The sequence below is a fragment of the Nelusetta ayraudi genome, unplaced genomic scaffold (assembly GCF_046127955.1).
Source record: "Nelusetta ayraudi isolate G7.1 ecotype Tasmania unplaced genomic scaffold, CSIRO-AGI_Nayr_v1 ptg000006l, whole genome shotgun sequence".
Taxonomy (NCBI): domain Eukaryota; kingdom Metazoa; phylum Chordata; class Actinopteri; order Tetraodontiformes; family Monacanthidae; genus Nelusetta; species Nelusetta ayraudi.
In genome coordinates this window covers 1,667,164-1,688,980 of record NW_027466056.1, presented here as the reverse complement: position 1 = coordinate 1,688,980, position 21,817 = coordinate 1,667,164, and the positions used below count along the sequence as shown (strand labels likewise).

The 21,817-nt window shown below is 41.2% G+C and overlaps 1 protein-coding gene across 2 annotated transcripts in view; it reads left to right on the top strand.

Annotated features, from left to right (window-relative positions):
• The first annotated feature begins 7,486 nt into the window (after window positions 1-7,486).
• LOC142880683 (uncharacterized) overlaps window positions 7,487-21,817 on the top strand; it is a 32,796-nt gene continuing 18,465 nt past the window's right edge. Inside the window, exons 1-6 of one of the 2 annotated variants that reach the window (XM_076014677.1) lie at window positions 7,487-7,614; window positions 12,059-12,352; window positions 15,683-15,973; window positions 16,214-16,339; window positions 17,581-17,656; window positions 18,141-18,753. In XM_076014677.1, coding sequence (XP_075870792.1) covers window positions 7,575-7,614; window positions 12,059-12,352; window positions 15,683-15,973; window positions 16,214-16,339; window positions 17,581-17,656; window positions 18,141-18,279 — 966 coding nt within the window. In that variant the 5' untranslated portion in view covers window positions 7,487-7,574 and the 3' untranslated portion in view covers window positions 18,280-18,753. Of the gene's footprint in view, window positions 7,615-12,058; window positions 12,353-15,682; window positions 15,974-16,213; window positions 16,340-17,580; window positions 17,657-18,140; window positions 18,754-21,817 lie in introns of those variants that run through there. The other variant, XM_076014669.1, reaches the window with a different exon arrangement.

Sequence of the window (21,817 nt, the reverse complement as noted above, 5' to 3'; positions counted from 1 at the left end):
GCTTCAGGGCCATCGTAGCAGATCTGCCCAATCTTGCACTATTATTTGTGCAATAACAACACCTGTGAATCAGTGTGTGGTCTCTCTGTCTGGCTGAGTCGTGGTGTGTGATTGCAGATCACATGGACATGAGGCGACTGATCAGCCATGTCGCCTCACCTGTCACCCATGTCTGCAGCCAGCTGTCCTGGATGCTGGAGAGTTGCTTCTTTCCACCTGACCAGTAAAGGTGTTTTTTTTTTGTTGTTTGTTGTTTTTTTAAAAAAATAAAATGTACTACTACTTTGCTAATTCAGATTTCTTAGCTACTATCCTGGTATGGGAGAGAGTTTGGGAGCTTTTGAAAATGAGACTAGAGACTTTTTTTTTATTTTTTTTTTTTATTTAATTAATTTATTTATTTTCCTTCTGTTTTGGGGATTTGTGTCTTGGGTGGTCGCTGCCCGGCCTTCTGGTCGCCGCGGGGGACTCGATATGGGCGGCGACCGGGTCCCTGGTGGGCCTCCCCCCGGTGCGGTCTCCTCGCCCTTGCATGGGGCACCGACTGCACCCTCGTTGGCGAGGACCTGGCCCCCACGCAGCCAACGACCCACTGACATTATCACTAGGGCTTTGGATGAGGGTCTCCATCGGCCGGCCACCGCTCCATCCGAGACCCTCTCCAATTTTAATAGCATTATAGACACTTAGGGCCTGGGGGGGGGGGGTTCGTGCACTGCGGCCGCCGCCCTGCTCAGCAGCAGTGTGGTTGCCCCAGGGCCTTACCACCCTTCCATTTTAAACGCACCATAGTCCAACACACCAGCAAGTGCACATATACACACACTGACACTCCTACACACAGTGGGGTCGGCCTGCTAGTGGGGGCTGGACCCGACATCTTTCCCACCCTGGATGGGCCCTGTGCAGTCCGGTGCCCCCGAGGTGCGAGACCGGCTGGGCTTATGGGGACCTTGCCACTTGTGGCGGGGTCCCCCTTCCCCCAATCCCGGGACCGGGCCGCTGCCCGGGTGGTCCCCCTGCGCCGCTCGGGGGCGGGTGGGCGGCGACGACCTGAGACACAGGGGTCTGACAATGGTGGGCGGGGGTCCACGGATTGATTATTTAATTTTATCTTTTTAATTATTTATCTTCTTCTTTTACAGGGCACAGGGGGAACCAGGGGGGACTCTCGCTCGGGGGCCCGCTTTGCCGGCGTTGGGGGCGGGGGTGCGGCTGTGGCCCCGGGGGCCGGGGGGGGCTGTCCCCTGGCGCCGGGGGGTCCCGGGGCGGTGAGGGTGGCTGGGGGGTGTGGGGGGTGGAGGGGGCCGGTTGATGCGCCATACTGGGTCCGTAGGGGGGGGGGCTCTGGGTGCCCGGGCCTGCCTTGGGTACCGATCCTCCCGGTGGGTGAAGGGGCTGGGTCCACCCACTCCCACATTCAGGTACACACACCACCACATCCATACACACACCACCACATCCATACACACACACACACACACACACACACACACACACGTATACACAGATGCAAACATGCACACACACACAAGTATACACACATGCAAATATACACACACACCCGCACACACGCACACACACACACAAATATACACAAGCGCGGGTACACTGTTGTACACTATTGCATAGCTTATTGTCTTATTTATCCATGAGTAGATTATTATCATCGTTATTATTACTATCAACATTATTATTATTATTATTATTATTATTATTATTATTATTATTATTATTATTATTATCATTACTATTATTATTATTATTATTGTTACTATTAACGTTGCTATTATTATCATCGCTATTATTATTAACATCACTGTATGAACTCGCATGTATGTTTGTATGGGTATATATGCACTATCTGACAATTAGCTATGCATATTTACGATCTGTTTTGTTCTCTTTTAACACAATTGTATATTGTTGCCAGTTGCCTCCTCTACTCCTCTCTCTCTATCCCTCTCATCATCTCATCATCCCCCCCCCCCCTCCCTCCCCCTCCTTCTCTCCCACACTCATTCCCCCTCTCTACTCACCCCCCTATCTATCCCCCTCAGTCCGGTCATGGCCAGAATGTCACCAAGAACATTATAATAAAACCACTGAAGAGGTAGCTCCTGAAACCACCCACGTGGCTCACACTCTCAAGATCTACCTCTGAGAATAAAATCTGTCAGCCATCATAGACATTCAGAGACACTTCTGCTTGTCATTATGGCCAGACCGGACAAGGGAAAAAAAAAGAAAAAAAAAGAAAAAGAAAATGAAACTAGAAGTGTAAAATAAAAAAAAATAAAAAAATGAATTACACTTGTTTTTACTCTTTTTTGGAAAAAAATTAAAGGCAATATTAAAAATGAAGTGTTTGTTTTCTCTGTATTGTATTGGAGGAATAACAGTTATTTTTATAAAGTCAAAAGTTTAAAACCCTGGGAATAGTTTACCAGGACACTGTTGTTACTGTGTAATACACTTTCATGGCTGAACGAGCTGGGGTTGTCCACACTGCTTCCAGAAGGTGGCAGCCAAGAGTTGCCTGCCAAAAAACCAGACTGCGATGTAACGGCAGCCTTGCAGGGTCAGTTTGGATGAAGCCCAGTGATCAACCCAACCCTGCTGGCTGACCTCTCTCACAGGTCCTGGCTTTTAGAAGAAACACCTGATGGTGCAGCTTGAGGTCGTCATCACTGCTGAACTCAGGGTCACTGGGTGTTGGATCAGATCATCAGTCCCCAGCTTGTGTCCAAACAGCTTCTTCATGATGTTGATCACTGACGTTCTGATGCCAAAAGGCCTCAGAGTTCCATGTTCCAACATCGACAACCCTGGAGATCTGCAGGCCTCCTCAGCTCAGCTCACAGCTCTCCCACCATCCACTCACTCTCCTGGTATTCCCCCCCTCTTTCCCATAGAGACTGGAACTTCTAGCAAACCAACCTCTTCATACACTCAAATGTTAGGACCATATTGGGCTTGAGTGCTGTGTTGTTGATGTCTGAGGAAGTGAATACCGCCCCAGTCACATGTGACCAGCATGAGGAGGATGTGCTTGGCTCTGTTTATCTGGATATTTTCATCCCTGATACAGCTGAGCAGCCTAATCATGAAACAATGAATTCATGCTGCACATTAAATCAATCAGGAGAACTCTGTGTCTGGTTCCTCCAAGTATAGTGAGGCTCCTGTTTGTTTGTTAGATGAAAAAAATGTTGAACTGTTACATCCCTGTGTTTGTCAAACTGGCCTTTCAGAATCTTTCATATCTTTGTTTTTGAGTTCTGGAAAATTTTAAAAATGTGAGCACCGGGTGGTATTTTTCAAGTGTTTTTAATCTATGGTAATTTTGTTCTGTGTTGCTGTTGATGCTCAATAAAACATATTTGAAAATGATTCATGGGCGGCTCTATTTATACCAAACCTCATGCATGCAGCAAGGTTCACTTCTTGAAATGTTTTTGTCAGCTCAGTTTTGACAAGAAAGAGAAACACATTTGGAAGATGACAAAACCATGAGACTGCGGCTATTTTCATGCCTAAGTCTCTCTCCATTTCTAACTACATCTCTCCATTTCTGCATTTCCTTTCCCCCCCGACCAGTCGCCCTGCAGAGTCGAGGTCTGCTTGACATTTTCTTCCCCTGAGGGAGTTTTTCCATCACGTGGTTTCCTCTTTGATGGTGTCAACGCTTCAAGACTTCAAGACTTTACACATAAAAGTTGATTGATTGACTGACAAGAGAAAATGAATTGACATTTTTCACATTGACCCAAAACCAGTGGCACAATAACAGTGATATTAGCTGTATCAATGAAAGACAAAACAGGACATAATCAACAATTATGGGTCAGTCATCAACAGCACTGAGTTTATTATGAAACATTTAAACCACTTGAGTTGTACATAGTATTGATTGACTGATATGAACATGTCATATTAATTATGTTATATATATCAGAAGATTACAGCATTATATTTTAAATGTTTATTTTGTCAAGTTTTCCTCTTTATTTTCGATTGATTGACTTGAAAAAAAAGAGTGAGTCTTTGTTATTTTGGCATTTTTCCAATGGAGTCTTTTGGAGTTTTTTGAATATGTGTATGCAGACAGCTCTGTATTATTATGACATTTACCTTTATCCGGTTATGAAACAAACATTGGTCAAATATCAAACTTTTCAGCTCAATAACAAAGACACATTTTTATCAATTGCAAGTTACTGCAATGTAAAAAGTTAGGTTGAGGAGATGCATCTTCTGTTGCAACCTCAGACACAGGCGGCTTTCTGTCTGTTTCTCACGATTCACACTTGGCCCTGATTCTGCTGTCTGTGGTAACCGTGGTGGTTGGAACCTTCCAGTCAAACGTGCTTCGTTCCTCATAACCATAGAACAATTTTTTTCTCGTCTGTTCGATCTGCTTCCTGCAGCGACCACATTAGTGTCACTTTTGCAGAAACTTTTGAGGCATTGTGTTTTGTGTGAAAGATCTATGTTAAAAAAAAAAAAAAATGGCACGATATTTAACTGCAACTTGCCAACCTCAGCATGTGATAGACACGTTTCCACTCGGCCACTGAGTAGCCAACTGATTCAAGATGAACCAAAACATGTCTGAATGTGCAACGAGAAGGACGCTTTGGGCTAAATGCAAAACAGGTGTTGAGCAGCAAACGTCTCAAAGCAGACACAGTGAAGCCACAATCCCCACCCAACAGCTGCAAATAGCTTCACATGCTTACCAAAAACTAGATTCAAATTCAGAAGACCGAATATTATCCATTACATCTTAGGAATGTTTAGATCCATATTATACAGTATATCGTCATTTATTAAATCATATTTGTCATTTGATTTGTTGTCCACTACACTATAATTATGACGACAATTTTCATGTGTGTGCAAAATTGTTTTCATTAGCTGTTTTGCAGCACAGGGGGCGGGGAAACGGATGTGTTGCAGGAGAAATTTAACTAACAGTGAAACAAGCTTCTGCTTCTGTCTTTGTGATGGAGGTTCAAATGAATCTCTTGCTCTTGCTTCTTTTCAATAACCGAAATGGCTTTTTATCTGACCACTGCAGATTTGTGCAGCAATCATGGATGAGCTGAAAGAGCGATTTTGTCAATGTTTTGGCAACATATTTGTTTCAGTAACAGTAGGCTGTTAACCTTACTGTTTTCAAGCTGAAGGGGATACACGGCCGTGCACTATATCTTAAAATCCTGTGCTTTAAAGACCTGGGATTACTGAATGTACATGTAGAGTTTTAGGTGGAGCGGTGGACTGTTGTCTATGCTTTGCCTTGTTGGATTTATCATCAAGTGGGACCTTCACAGCAGACAGGTGGTCTTTTATCAACTTTACAATTGTGTTTTCCTCCCCAAAATTACATTTTGGTAAAAATCTCATTATTAAAAGTGGTTGGATTCCTGACTCCGCCTGCCCCCATGTGGCAGTGCCCCATGCATGGCAGCCTGAGTGCAACTGGGTGATTGAGAGGCCATTGTAAAGCGCTTTATATGATTGGAGATCATGATCATGACAATGCATAAGCTAATGCATTGGCTGGCTAATGCAAGTGAATCTCACTCAAAGATGTTCTATGTCGTTCCAGTCAGCTGCTGTGAACATGACCTGGGGAAACAACAAAATTGGCCCAGAATAAAAACGCAAAGTCAGTAAATCTCGCTGCTTTTGAGACCAAGACCTCCAACAATAAGAATGAGAAGATCTCCCAGATAATTTGTTACATATGCTGAATATAACCTTAATGTGTTTTTAAGGATAAAGACCCAGAAAATACTGAGATCAGGTATTAAGATGTCATTCACATAGAAAATATCTTTATCATTTTAACTAATAGACGTCCACAATAAACAGTCTAAATGTTCAATATAAGATGCAAAATTCACTTTGCACATTTTTCTTTCTGTAAACCAGACAGTGAGAAGTAGAAACTTGTTTTGGAACAATGTCACAATTCCTCTGTTACTCCGACACCAAACGAGACATGTCATTAAAAAAACAAACAAAAAAAACATTATTACGGTAATATACGTGCATCTTATGGAGCTGCACTTGTTTGAATACACTTAAAAAAAAAAACAAAGGTTAATATTCATACTGAATAATTGAAAGGGATCTTGAGAGAGTTATGCAAATAAATACTATCACTCCATCCATCCAGTTTCAGTCACCACTTCTCCAGCTCTTGAGGTTCATGGGCTCTTGGAGTCTCTCCAGCTGTATTTGGGTGAAGGTGGTTTGACATCCTGGACACGTCGATAGTTCATTACCAAAATCTAAAGAAACAGGTTATTATCTCGTGTTCTATCGCTTGCTCATGTACTTGTGAGAGCCCGCCAATCAAGACTGATGTGAAGTTCTGAGACACTACTCACAAAGTTGAATTTACTGTAAATATGTTCCCTACAAGAGTGCAGGGTTTTATTCTATTGTACCAGATGGTGTTATTGTCCCACAACTGTGTTGTGGAAAAGAGCAAAGCTACTGAGGCAGAAATGCTGAGTGAATAAGTAATTTAATGAACAGAAAATAAAAGATCGGCGCTCCGAGGCACAAACACAGTACAACCAACAGAACAGATGCAACCAGTGCAACAGCTCGAATGAATGCAAGTGCAATGTTTCCACAGGTGAGTGTTTTGTTGGCCTCTACTCAACCATTGTGACTGAACACAAGGAATCTTTTCAAGTCTGTACTTGCCCAACTATCTTCCAACTTTAATGTTTTGCCTTGCTTGCTCTTTATTTCCTCCCATGTTCATTCAGACTCATCAAAGGTTTTTCCACACTGTTGTATTTCTGGGGTCTGAAATCAGTGATTCTTGTTTCAACTTTCAGTGTGTTTCATATTTCTAAATCTCGGCTCTGATTTAGGATTAAAAGAAACACTGCAATCCTGAGAGGAAATAAAAATGAATGTAAATGTTTATCTTCACATATGGCCAACTTTGAATATCTTTTCTGCGAGTATTGTGTAATAATGTTGTCAACAATAAACAAGATCGATGGCCAAATTTGAAGTTTTATGTAATATTGCTTTTACTTTGTTGCATCTGACGTGAAGGCTGCACTCTCCAATCCAACCAACATTTTCCGGGGTGTATCGTGAGAATGGAGCTGGAGTTAAAAAAAAAAACAAACAACAAAAACAAACAAACAAACAAACACACGCGCAGCTTGACGTGACTCAGAACGCTGATGGAGAAACCTGTGAAAACTTGCAAATGCAAAGAAATAATAAAAGGATATATTTGGGCATTTTGTTTTGTAAAAATCTAAACACAAAAGTAATGCAGCAACATTGAACTGCTTTAGTTGCGGATATGGACGATAAAAAAAAAACAGTTCTGGTGTATTTAAAAACAATTTCTTTCCTTTGTCCGCTCCTCCCCTCCCCTCCCTTCCTCCTCGTGCAGCCCCCAGCGACCCACCCACGCACTTCTCGTTTGGCTCGAGGTTCAGTTACTCCACTCACAAAACATTTCAGTAAATACAAAAAGTGGTGGGAAATCGGTTCGTTCGCGAAGAACACTCCAGTATGAAGCTATGGGGGTTTGGATTAATCTTTTACTTTTGTATCTTATCGGTAAGTAACTCCCTGTTTTGGTTTGTTAATCATACCACTTTGCACGATTCTAAACTCCTGAACGTCGACGTTTATATTCGTCGCAACCCGCAGAAAACCGCAGAGGAGAGCAGATTCTCCAAACTCTTTGTTATTATTATTATTATTATTATTATTATTATTATTATTATTATTATTATTATTATTATTATTTTATTTTATTTATTTTTTTATTATTTTTATTATTTTTTATTATTTTTTTTTTAATTGCCACCTTTTTTTCTTTGTCTTTTTCTAAGGCAGTTTCCTTATGGCTGGCCACACAAAAATGATGCTGTTTACAAAGAGGTGACGAGTTAATGAAGTTCTTAGCAATCAGACCGCATTATACAGTTGATGTGATGTCCGATGCTGACGTGGAGGACACGAGATCCTATTCTTATACATTCCCGATATTCCAAGACAGTTTTTTTTTTTTTTTTTTTTTTTTAACTCAGATAGACAGATGTACTTTATTGATCCCACAATGACGATGGAGCAAGTTGCTCTTGTGTTGCTACCAGCTGCTACAATTTTATCCTGAGAACCTTTGCAGAGGATGTTGCTGCTGGTGCTGCTTCAGGAGGTGCTGGGTCCTGAAATGGATCTTCTGAGATAAATGATCTCTGATTCCCTGTTGTAAACCTCAAATCTAGACTGTGTCTTCAGTGCTGTTGCAGTGGTGTTGAGGATTTGCACTTGACACAATTCCAGACAGGTTGGAGATTGTGAGGGTTTTCACTGTGTGGTTCCTCGTCCACACATCACACACAGACACAGAATGACCAAACTCTCTGTACCTCTGCTGGGGTCAATACACACATTGATCCAGCCAGGTGGCTTCGCTCCTCCTGCTGCCAGGTGGTCTATTGTTGAGAAAGTGTTTGTGGAGCTTCATTCAAGGGAATATGAAGTAGTCAGGATTATAGTTTGATTTTCTTCATTATGTCTTCAGTTTTCATCGGTTTGTGTCTTTCTTTTGTTCAGACAAGGGTTCAGTTTGTCCTACCGAGGACAAACGACCTCTCCCTGCTGCCATTTTCTTAAGTAATTCCTGACCATATCTTTTTTTGCTTTCTTTTTCCTTTCTTGTTGTGTCTTTTTGGTTCCTGTTTTTCTTCCTGCCTTCAAATGGTATACTTTTTTATTACTCACTTTTGTGTGTGTGTGTGTGTGTGTGTGTGTGTGTGTGTGTGTGTGTGTGTGTGTGTGTGTGTGTGTGTGTGTGTGTATTAGGACCTAAAATCTATTTTGCTGATAGAAACTCCAGTTTTTGCCACACCAGTGTTTCATTAGGGTTGCTTCAGACGTTGCTGCTTGATAAATAGTAAATATACTGCAAGTATCTGTGAACATCTAAAGAACAAAAACTTGAGACCACGGCTGCAAGAGTCGGTCAACACAACCTGAGTCGAGCCGGTACGAGACTCGCACCCTTATTAACCGACTTGTTTTTACTTTCCACACAGACAAGCATAGCCAGTATTATGTTTCTGTTGTGTTATATACTTTTCATTACTCAAGCATTTCAATTTTGTTTATTTTTTTTGTGTTTTTTTGATGTGTGATGACAACAGTCAATGTTTGTGTGATGTTGCTTTAATAACGGCAGCTTTCCATCAGCTTACAGTAAATACACTACATAAAATCATAATACAAATACCATGTGCAAAACAGTGAAAATAAGCTTTGGCACTATTTTAAAGTTAGAAATGATGAGGTGATCTCTGGCCATATGTGTTTTTCTTTTTTCCATTTTTGTGGCTGTCTTCATGCAGGGGTTGGAAAATGATCTGAATTTTCTTTTTCCTTTTTTTATTTAGACATTGAAAATTGTAAGAGACTGAAAAGAAGACAAAATGATGAAAAAACATCATGAATAGATGTTTTCAGCAGCACATGTGTGTGACATGTCTAAAATAAGAGATTCTTTTTTTGCTTGCTACACGTTATATACGTTATACGTTATGTGGTTATGACAACAGTTTGCACTTAAAATATTTTTATATTTAAATGATGGTTCACATTTAGACTTGATCAACATTCATGATATATTTGGGAAATGTGCAATTACATAATTTATTATTATTATTATTATTTTTTATCTTATTACAATGAAAATAAAATCAATCAGTGTTGTCATTGCTGATGTTGAATCAAACATCTCCAGGAGAAAGCAACATCACATTGCCACTGTGTGTGTCATGTTGTAGTATTGTCGTGCAGCAATGATGTGTAGATGATTGAGGCGTCTCCATAGACGCCGACTTGATTGCATAGCAATAGGTTTATTGCAAAGAAGTCAGTAAATCAGTCACCCAGGTTTGATCAACAGAGGTATCAAAGCCAATGTGAACAACTCCAAATACACAGTTCTAAAATGTGGGCAAAGCTCAACTACAAGAGAACTCGTGGCTAACTTCCTGGGCTAGTTAGAGATAGCGCTAGCAGCGAGCGACTGGCCAATCAGAAGGGAGCGAGTTATTCCAAGTAGGGATATGATTTTATTATCTCTTCTTCCCTGACACCTGCTCGTTCTTGTCTTCTCTCTATTTCAATTCGACTCACTCTGGAGCAGTAAATGAGGATCAGACAAATAACTGCCAAACGCACCCTGGTTCGGGCCACTTCCCTCAGACCGTCTGAGACAGAAATTGGGTTCAGAATCAGGCCAAAAATCCTCAAGTCTGTCCTTACCTGGGAGCAAGACCCTTGATCTATCTGTATGACTATATGGTAACATTACAGGCAGATAAACCAGTTAGCTTAGTTCTACTCTACTCATTGAATAGCAGTGAATAGATGCTAATGATGCAGTAACATGCACTGGTTATGTTGCATATCATACATCAAGGGAAATACATTTACCAACGTTATGAACCAGATCCACCCTGGATTGAACATCTAGAGTAAGCATCACATGGGCTCAGTGTGTGTGTGTGTGTGTGTGTGTGTGTGTGTGTGTGTGTGTGTGTGTGTGTGTGTTATTCTCCTGGTTTCTGAATCATGTGAGTGCATGTGACTCTCTCGCCCAGGGCTGCAGTCTGGGGACATAAATGCACTGATACTACTATACTACTGTACTACTATACTACTACAACTGCTATTTTTACACAATATCTCTTTGTGTCCTTTATACAAACTTTTCAAAACCAACATCACATCATATTAGGATTTTTGTGTTGATTTAAGTCAAATTTCACTTTCAAACTATTTAGGTAAAGCGATCCTATTGTGAAAAAAAAAACACCCAAAAAAACAACGACTTCTTTCCTTACTTGCATGCCAACTCACACAACAAGCATGAAAAATGCTAACTTAGATGTTTTTAGATGACCTTGTCCGTGTGACTGCCCTCAAACGAGCAGTTCAGGTTTTTTCTACGTCACGGCAATCTGATTATCGCTTCTTCCGACTGTTATTTTTTAATTTTTTTAATTTTTTTGGAATGTGGGCAAAGCTTCTCTACCTGGGAGCAGCTAGCCAGTGTCTCCGCTGGACAGCGCTGGCAGTGAGCACCTGACCAGTCATGAGGCCTATAATCAAATTAGGAGCTCAACCAAGGAGCAAACCTTGTTTATTGTTGGAAGTTGACCGAAATTCATTTCAAAGCTTTTTTGTGTCTACTTGAGCTCGTGAAGACTGTAGACTGTAGTTCTTACAAATTGCTTTCTCAATGTTTTTTCTTTAGATATTAACAATTACAAAATAATGCAGGCCCACCAAGTCCCAGAGACATCCATTTAACTTGATACTTCAGTGTTAGAGTCATTTTTAAAAACGTCGGTCCGCTGCCTTTTGATTGATTCTTTCTAATGAAGGAGTCCATCATTTTAGGACAAGATTGAGATTGTTGACCTCATTTGCAACCAAAAGTTAACACAATAAATGCATTTGTAATCATTGGAAACAATATTTTTTCAGAAATATTGAAACAAAAAGATACTGAGTAGTTATCACAAGGTGACAGTGTATACAAAAAATGCATGGCCATTCTCTGCTTCTATAGTATGTGGTGTTGATGACATGATCACATTAATATCCCTTTAAATAATAACATGTTTCCACCAACTTCATTTTACAACTGGTAACGTCTATAACTGCTTCATAGGTTTGTAGTTACTCATAGGGTTATAGTTTGTGTACTTCAATTACTGATGTTACATATTTGTCGAAGAATGGTATAATAATATAGTAATTCTTTTTTGTTTCTTTAAAAAAGTTAACAGCTTCAGCAGCTCCACTGTTGCATTTCTTGTTCAGTCTTTTTTCTGTTGAGTTTTATACATTCTTACATCGATATAGATCATATTTGTCATAGACATATCAGGCAAATATGATATAATAATATGACAGTAAGCAAAGGATTAAGTCAGAGTTTTTGTGTCTCATCATCTCAAATGATTTTTTTTCGTCTGTTTTGCAGTGATCATTTCTTCAGATGCTGAGAAAGAGAAGAACCTCACTGCCATTGAGGGAGGATCCATAACATTTCCACAGCCTGTGTTACAGCGTGGATATTTGATCTATGCAGGAGGAGTTATTGCCTCAGTGACAGAGAGGAAAACTGTAATACTGGAGGAGCCTTGGAAGGATAAAGTTCACTGGAACAACACAACTGGAATCTTTACCATCACGGAGCTCCAGACCAGCGACTCAGGAATTTATTCTGTTGATGCGAAGAAAGGAGTCATTGCAGTTTATAAACTCACAGTGTTTGGTAAGTTACAGTTTTAACAACCTGTGTCATGTTACAGTTGAATGTACCTGTTAAAAATGATGAAGCAGTGCACCATGTATTGCATTGACAACTAATTATACTGAACTTCAGCCGCACCCACAGCTCTGGCCATGTTGACTCCACATTAGACCCAATGGGACACAATGGACATCAGAGCCTATATGCATTTTTTCTTTGCAATTTAGACGATTAAAAATATTTTTACTCTTTTGTACCAAGTGACCGTATTGTCCCTGTTGTCAGCCAACAGACATTCTTTGTCTTTTCACCTTGACCTTCAGTACCCAGACTTGGTGCCTTCTGTGTGGAGTGAAGTCAGAGTGTCTTTCTCTCTGGGCACCCCGACTTCCTCCCACAGTTCAAAACAGGCATGTGAGGATAAGAAAGTGGCTCTAGTGAGTGTGAATGGCTGTTTGTCTTTCTATTTGATGTAAAAACTTTATTTATTCAAAGATCATTGACATATTATGCAGCCAAGTTCCAAGGCAGAAATGCTCTTTTTCAGCGTTCTAGACAGTTTTTTTTAAAATATTTTAAATCGTATAGTTTAAAGGCGCTCATTCAGTAGAATCCCTCACAGATCCGTCAATCAAACGTGAAAGAAAAAAAGCTGGAATACAAAAAACGAAGTGCACCAGACCACTAGGGGGTCTCGATCTGAGACCTCAGTCCCTCTTTAAAATCATTAGCAGGGATGCTACTAACAAATACAACATCAGGTTTTTGTTTTGTCTTTTTTAACCCCTTGACATAACTTGGCTGATCTTTCACATTATTTTAGAAGAGAATAGATTTACGTAGCAAATATTAGCGAACCATGATATTTATTTTCAAGTGCTTGAATTTCTAAATGTATAGTATATAATGTAAGTGTTTCAGCAAAACTTTTAATATCGAAAGTGAGGTTTTAAGTTAATTTATTTATGTATGTATTCCACATGGATCAAGCATGATCTGCATTAATTTCCTCTGTTAACTCAGGCATAGTTGATTTTTTCTTGTCATATCTTTGCAGTGGATTGTTTTGGCTATTTATCACATATGATGCATATAAGTCTCATTTTTATTTGCTTCATTTCAGGAAATATTTAACATTATGTGAAAAATAACCACATAGGTTAATCAGTCCTCTTGCCAATATTATCTCAGAATTAAATACTTTAAGAAACAACACATTGTCATTTTTTTTTTACTCATTTCACTTCAAATTACAATTAGTTATTAGAATGGGGCCCCGCAAATCCTTCAATCACTCCATGTATTTTCCTGTCGCTTCTCTTTTGACCTTTTGACCTTCAAAAAAGGGGAATGTGTTTAATTAGCGGCTCAGAAGAAACTAAAACATTGTGTTTCTTGCTGCCTGCTGTGGAAACGAACTGGGAACGAAGTGATGTGGCACGCAATGATGAGTGGTCACATGCTTTATTGTACTTTTGCAACATTTCCCGTTTGGCCTGTGGTGTGTGGTTAGCATCGCTTCTCACACGTGTTCTAAAGGGGAAATATGTCTTTTATGGCAATGTCAGATATATGGTAACTTTAAAAAAAAAATCAGCATGTGATGCTCAAGCTCTGTTATTTCATCTGAGATAGAGAATCATGTCACAATTCATCTCTGCGTGTTGTGCATGTCAGTGCATGTTTGTGAATCTACGCCCACACGTAGTACAAAACAAAATGTTGCACCAACGGCGACACACAGGTTTCACCTGTGAGGACGGAGCTCTGCTCCAGTTTGACATGGAACTGGAGGCTCTTCTTCCCCTTGGTAGTTGGATAACGAGGAAGTCCAAAGTCTTACGATTATAATTATTATTATTACAAAGAACTTTAGTGACAAGGATGATGAACATCTCATTTTAATTGCATTCTATTTTACAACCCCAGTTCATTTCGAACATTTATTCATCACCAATTTTACGCCGTTTATTGTCAAACTCCCAGTAGAGTGGGAACTCTGGAGTTAGCTGTTCTAGCTAGCTGAGATAACTTTGTTCAATCAATATTGAAGTAATTGATGAACCAGCACAGCTTCCATTAGATGAGTTTACCGAGACTTGACTTGACCAGTGGCAAGGAAATGTGATTAATTTTGATGCTTGAACAGTGTTTATGATTGATTTATGAAAAGATATACAGACACCTATCAGAAAGTTGGGGGTGTGTCACAATTACATTTTCTAGACGTTTATCGTAGACTAGTTACAAATAAAGAACAGGAACTTGGTCAACAACAATTTACAGTTTCTCATACACTTCATTAAACCTGAGGGGTTAATAAAACTGAGAGGACCTTCCCCTTCTCCCTTTAACCTGAGGTGTATGGAGGATTCTTCAGGCTGCAGCAGTCAAGTGTGGATAAAAGCAGGTTTATTACAAAGAAGTCAAGTATGAAACACACACAGGAGGTTGTGTGTCCAGATGCTCAGAAGCTCTCACAATCTCCCAGAGAACAGTTAGAACATCACCTTTGTATACACACAGGTCTCGTCATCACGCACATTTCCATGTAAGGAGGACAAAGAGATAACTGTGAAACAGAAGGCGGAGGGATGGGAAAGCTACTGGCCAGAGTTGGAATGTGTGTCATCTAGACACTCTTCCTAGGGAGTGGAGGGGAATTCCCTGGGAAGTCCCGTTACACAGCAGCTGTGCTAATGAGGGGTCTGTTTGAATTATCAGGCAAGAGGCCTGTAGGAGTAGGGCCAAAGCTTCAGACACCACAGGTGACAACCATCAGCTGCATCCAGCCTCCATAGATGTTAGCAGATAAATCCTTCAGAACCAAACTTGCAGTAATAACGATGCAACCGCCACTACTGCCTAAATGAATACCCCTCATATTACCATCAATACAACATGACTGAGTTGAGCAACACTTTTCAAACCATTTCTAATCAATAAGCTCACACTCACACTTCAGAGTTGGAAACTAAGATCAGCGATGCTGTTAAAACGTACAAATAAAAGGCACTTTTAAGACATTAGTCAACACAGTTTTGATCAGTCCACCAACAGATCGCTATGTGAGCTGAAACAAGCTTGTCCAATAAACTTGGTATTCTTTTATTCAGACACCAACGAGACGACAATGAAAAATCTTATGAACTTATTTGTGTTTGTTTTTGAGAAAATGCAGCAGAAAGACGACTCAGCATTTGGCACTGCTGCTGCTTCAATACACCAAGTTATTTACAGCATAAATTGCAAATAAAGTTTGGCCACGCCTGCTTTAGATCATCATATGTTTCATGTTCTTCAACTGTACGTGGAATGAAAGTTCTGTTAATCTGTTGTTTTTCCCCCCAGAGCCTATCTCGATTCTTCCAGTGGTCAGAGTGAATGTGACCACTGAGAGCTGCACCCTGCTGTGTGCGGTGGAGAAACCTGCAGGAACGACACTCTGGTGGTCCAAAGACAGGAAAAAAGTGAAGCAAAGCAGCTCCTCACTGTCTCTGCCTCTCACTATTAACACACAGGAGTTCAACTCCTCTTTCAAGTGTGAGGCTGCTACCCCTGCTGAGGTGAAATCTCTGGAAGTCAATGTGACTGCACTGTGCAGTTTAGGCAAGTACTCAGACACCAACGACCATGGAAAATGTAAGTTTTTATCATATTAAACCTTGTCACTGGTCTGTGTTAATCAATGTGTTTTCTTCAAGTTCAGGTGGTTCAGGGGACTTTATTGGGCACCGTAGGTAGATTTATTTTGCAGCCAAACCAAGGAGAGCATCCATGTTTGTGGCCCACTGTAAATTCAGATATGACAGAACACACATTGAACAATAGAGACCATAAAAGGAAAATAAATACATATATATTTTTGTGTTTGTGTGACAGCAGTTGGGACCAAAGTTGCCATCTCCGTTGTGTTGACCTTACTTGGACTTGTACTTGGACCTGCCACACTGGCTGGATTTGTCATCGTACGGAAGCGTTTCAAGAAAGACCAGAGCACACCACCAGGTATTTCTACAATTGTATTTCTATACAACATTTTTTTCCTGACACAGACTACATGATGAAATATAATCTTTGATACAATAATTATTAAAGGTCCAGTGTGTAATATTTGGCTCGATTTATTATTTTTACATTGGTCAAAGCCTCCTATAATGCCCATAAAAACACAGTGCAACACAACAAAAGTCATTTGTTTTCCTTCTCTTACAAATGTATAAGAATATACATCTAGCAAGGGTCTTGCTCTTAGTTAGCTGCGATCTTGTACCAGCATTTTTCTAAGGAAGCCTGGTGTGGACAATCCAGCTGCCTGTGCGTTTCATAAGTAGGGTGACTGCTGACTGCAAATGAACCAAAGAAGAAGAAGAAGGTTGACGAGGAGAGGAGGGGGACAGTGAAAGGCTCTGCAATCTAAAATATCACCGCTTGATGTTTCTTCTTCAAAGTCTTCAAATATTACACACTGAACCTTTAATTACCCTCCAAAGTTTTCCAGGTATTTTTTTATTTTTTTATTTTTTTTTTAGCAAGAATTGAAAATCTCAAACAATGTAATTCACTAGACATTACTTACAGATCTGCTCTGTTATCTCGTCGAAGCTAGCGAAGCAAATCCTCAGCAACAGTCAGTCTCTACGAACTCAAGCAGGCTTTCAGGCATTAGTTTGTCAATTAATTGTAGTAAATAGGAATAAAGGAGTAAGAGTAGTGAATGTTTCTCATATTATTTTTGCATGAAACTTTCACTTTAAGCCGGCTTGCCAACAACATGGTGGAAAAATCGAATCATTGGATTTTGTTGTTTGTCAATTGTTGTTTAAATAATCTCACATTCTGCCGGTGTCGTGCCAAGGCAGTTATCCCCGATAGAATTTGTATCCCCTGGTCGTTTATGAGTTTAATCAACGACGCCACGCTACGGACAAATTAGACATTTATTAAGAATGTTTTTATTCCGCTCTTTCTGACGTGTTCTTGAAGTGTATACTTTGTTCACTTTACTCCACCACTGAAATGCAGTTGGCTGTCGGTCTGGTTCCTTCTGACATTTCTGAACCATGAGTCTGCACTTTTTTTTGGCAGTGCAATATTAATTGCCCAATTTGCACAAATTTTTTTTTTCAGTGAATCAGATATGAAGGCGGCAAAAAATAAAAAAATGCAGCTTTATCTTCAAAAGGGCAATAACACTAAAGGGGAGGGGAAGTTCCTCCTAACCGACACTAACGGTAATTTTATTGTAGTAAACAGGATGTTGACGTGCACCCCCACCACCACCACCACCACCTGCATCGACCTGCCTCAGCTGCATCGAGCAAGGTGGGGTTTGAAAGCCTGTGTGTGAGGGGCCATTGTAAGCTTGTCTTAACCGTGACTGTTGCTAAACCACCAGTGGCAGTCAACTGTGTTACAACAAGGTCCCATTTCTTCCTGTATTTCAGTTGATTTGCACAGTGAACAGTGACCTGCATGATGAGGCTTTCATGTGTGTTGAAGGTTGCTCCTGTGTCTTGTGTTTGACTTTCTGTGCTTTTTTGTGTTGGTTTTTTTAGCCCAAGTGTTCTTGCAGTTTTCATTTTCATGCGGATGCATGCACTGCTATTCTTCGGACCATTCTTTATAATACCTGTGTCTGACATTTCAGTCCCGGGTCTTCGTTCTCTCTTGTAACTTGGATGAATTGTACCAGTAGCATTTAAAGACATCTCTTGGTTGAAAAACTGTGTTCTGTTTTTGCAAAGTCCACACTACAAACATGAAATACTAACACCTGTCCATCTGGTTCATTTTCCCATCTCTTTAGGAACGACCTTCACCACGTCCAACACGACCAGTGGACCAGAGCAGCCTGTCAACAATCTATGCTAAGCTGGAGGTTCATAATCAGGATCGTGACACCTCTTGTTAAACACATTTCTCTCATTATGTCGATAATGTGGTAATTATTTATTTTCACAAATAATAATAATAATTCTTTGTGTTGCATGCAAAGCGTTTGCGCAAGTCATTATCAGCTGAATGTGTCACTGTGGCTGTGAAGTCCAATGTGCCTTATCTGTCAGGAGACCGTGGCTCTCGTGAAAAGTGCAAACTTGAAACGGCATTATGACGCAAAACATCAATTCAGCTTGGGGCCTGGCATTTTCTGAAAATAGACACTAAAAGGATTTAAAAAAAAAACAAAAAACGGGTGTCATAAAAAAAGCTTGGGATGCGATTGTACTCCTTTTTCTATCTAGACTACTGACCTTAGATCAAAAAGCAAAAGGGGCCTGTGTCACCAAGCAGCTTTTCTGGAAACCCTGCCTTTGTTACTCAGGAAATGAAGGAACCTCATGTGATTGTATTTTGTATTTGCACTGTTTATACCTTATTTATAATGCAGGATATAAAGAAGGTATTTTTTTGTGTGTTCAGCTGTGTTTATGTCTTGTTTGTTTCTGTGTGTGTCATGAAAACATTGATTGTGCCTATTGTCGTTAACTCCTCTCCCTTTAGTTTAACACACACTACATATGTACGCTTGTGGGCAGGTGGGCATATGTCAGGGCCAGAATGAGATTTACTGTGAATAATAAATATGATAGATGTTATGAGCGTGTAGGACACACAATCAACCTAATAATTTGTCATTTGTACTTTTTGAAATGAAAGGGACGCATGAAATAATCTGTTGTAGTTCTTTGCTGTCCTGCCTGGGACTTCCTCACTTTATAATATTGAAACGCTATTGAAACAAATTCAGAAGAGCACACAGAACAAACCTGTAGTCAAGACCACAGCGCACTAATCATGAAACATCATGAATTCATGCTGCACATTAAATCAATCAGGAGACCCCTTTGTGTGTCTGGTACCTCCAAGTATAGTGAAGTTCCTGTTTGTTTGTTTGTTTGATGAAAAAATGTTGAACTGTTACATCCCTGAGTTAGTCAAACTGGCCTTTCAAAGTGTTTCAAGGAACACAGTTGTCAGGGATCTCCATCATGGTGGGCTTCAGGGCCATCGTAGCAGATCTGCCCAATCTTGCACTATTATTTGTGCAATAACAACACCTGTGAATCAGTGTGTGGTCTCTCTGTCTGGCTGAGTCGTGGTGTGTGATTGCAGATCACATGGACATGAGGCGACTGATCAGCCATGTCGCCTCACCTGTCACCCATGTCTGCAGCCAGCTGTCCTGGATGCTGGAGAGTTGCTTCTTTCCACCTGACCAGTAAAGGTGTTTTTTTTTTGTTGTTTGTTGTTTTTTTAAAAAAATAAAATGTACTACTACTTTGCTAATTCAGATTTCTTAGCTACTATCCTGGTATGGGAGAGAGTTTGGGAGCTTTTGAAAATGAGACTAGAGACTTTTTTTTTTTTTTTTTTTTAAATTTAATTAATTTATTTATTTTCCTTCTGTTTTGGGGATTTGTGTCTTGGGTGGTCGCTGCCCGGCCTTCTGGTCGCCGCGGGGGACTCGATATGGGCGGCGACCGGGTCCCTGGTGGGCCTCCCCCCGGTGCGGTCTCCTCGCCCTTGCATGGGGCACCGACTGCACCCTCGTTGGCGAGGACCTGGCCCCCACGCAGCCAACGACCCACTGACATTATCACTAGGGCTTTGGATGAGGGTCTCCATCGGCCGGCCACCGCTCCATCCGAGACCCTCTCCAATTTTAATAGCATTATAGACACTTAGGGCCTGGGGGGGGGGGTTCGTGCACTGCGGCCGCCGCCCTGCTCAGCAGCAGTGTGGTTGCCCCAGGGCCTTACCACCCTTCCATTTTAAACGCACCATAGTCCAACACACCAGCAAGTGCACATATACACACACTGACACTCCTACACACAGTGGGGTCGGCCTGCTAGTGGGGGCTGGACCCGACATCTTTCCCACCCTGGATGGGCCCTGTGCAGTCCGGTGCCCCCGAGGTGCGAGACCGGCTGGGCTTATGGGGACCTTGCCACTTGTGGCGGGGTCCCCCTTCCCCCAATCCCGGGACCGGGCCGCTGCCCGGGTGGTCCCCCTGCGCCGCTCGGGGGCGGGTGGGCGGCGACGACCTGAGACACAGGGGTCTGACAATGGTGGGCGGGGGTCCACGGATTGATTATTTAATTTTATCTTTTTAATTATTTATCTTCTTCTTTTACAGGGCACAGGGGGAACCAGGGGGGACTCTCGCTCGGGGGCCCGCTTTGCCGGCGTTGGGGGCGGGGGTGCGGCTGTGGCCCCGGGGGCCGGGGGGGGCTGTCCCCTGGCGCCGGGGGGTCCCGGGGCGGTGAGGGTGGCTGGGGGGTGTGGGGGGTGGAGGGGGCCGGTTGATGCGCCATACTGGGTCCGTAGGGGGGGGGGCTCTGGGTGCCCGGGCCTGCCTTGGGTACCGATCCTCCCGGTGGGTGAAGGGGCTGGGTCCACCCACTCCCACATTCAGGTACACACACCACCACATCCATACACACACCACCACATCCATACACACACACACACACACACACACACACACACGTATACACAGATGCAAACATGCACACACACACAAGTATACACACATGCAAATATACACACACACCCGCACACACGCACACACACACACAAATATACACAAGCGCGGGTACACTGTTGTACACTATTGCATAGCTTATTGTCTTATTTATCCATGAGTAGATTATTATCATCGTTATTATTACTATCAACATTATTATTATTATTATTATTATTATTATCATTATTATTATCATTACTATTATTATTATTATTGTTACTATTAACGTTGCTATTATTATCATCGCTATTATTATTAACATCACTGTATGAACTCGCATGTATGTTTGTATGGGTATATATGCACTATCTGACAATTAGCTATGCATATTTACGATCTGTTTTGTTCTCTTTTAACACAATTGTATATTGTTGCCAGTTGCCTCCTCTACTCCTCTCTCTCTATCCCTCTCATCATCTCATCATCCCCCCCCCTCCCTCCCCCTCCTTCTCTCCCACACTCATTCCCCCTCTCTACTCACCCCCCTATCTATCCCCCTCAGTCCGGTCATGGCCAGAATGTCACCAAGAACATTATAATAAAACCACTGAAGAGGTAGCTCCTGAAACCACCCACGTGGCTCACACTCTCAAGATCTACCTCTGAGAATAAAATCTGTCAGCCATCATAGACATTCAGAGACACTTCTGCTTGTCATTATGGCCAGACCGGACAAGGGAAAAAAAAAGAAAAAAAAAGAAAAAGAAAATGAAACTAGAAGTGTAAAATAAAAAAAAATAAAAAAATGAATTACACTTGTTTTTACTCTTTTTTGGAAAAAAATTAAAGGCAATATTAAAAATGAAGTGTTTGTTTTCTCTGTATTGTATTGGAGGAATAACAGTTATTTTTATAAAGTCAAAAGTTTAAAACCCTGGGAATAGTTTACCAGGACACTGTTGTTACTGTGTAATACACTTTCATGGCTGAACGAGCTGGGGTTATACACACTG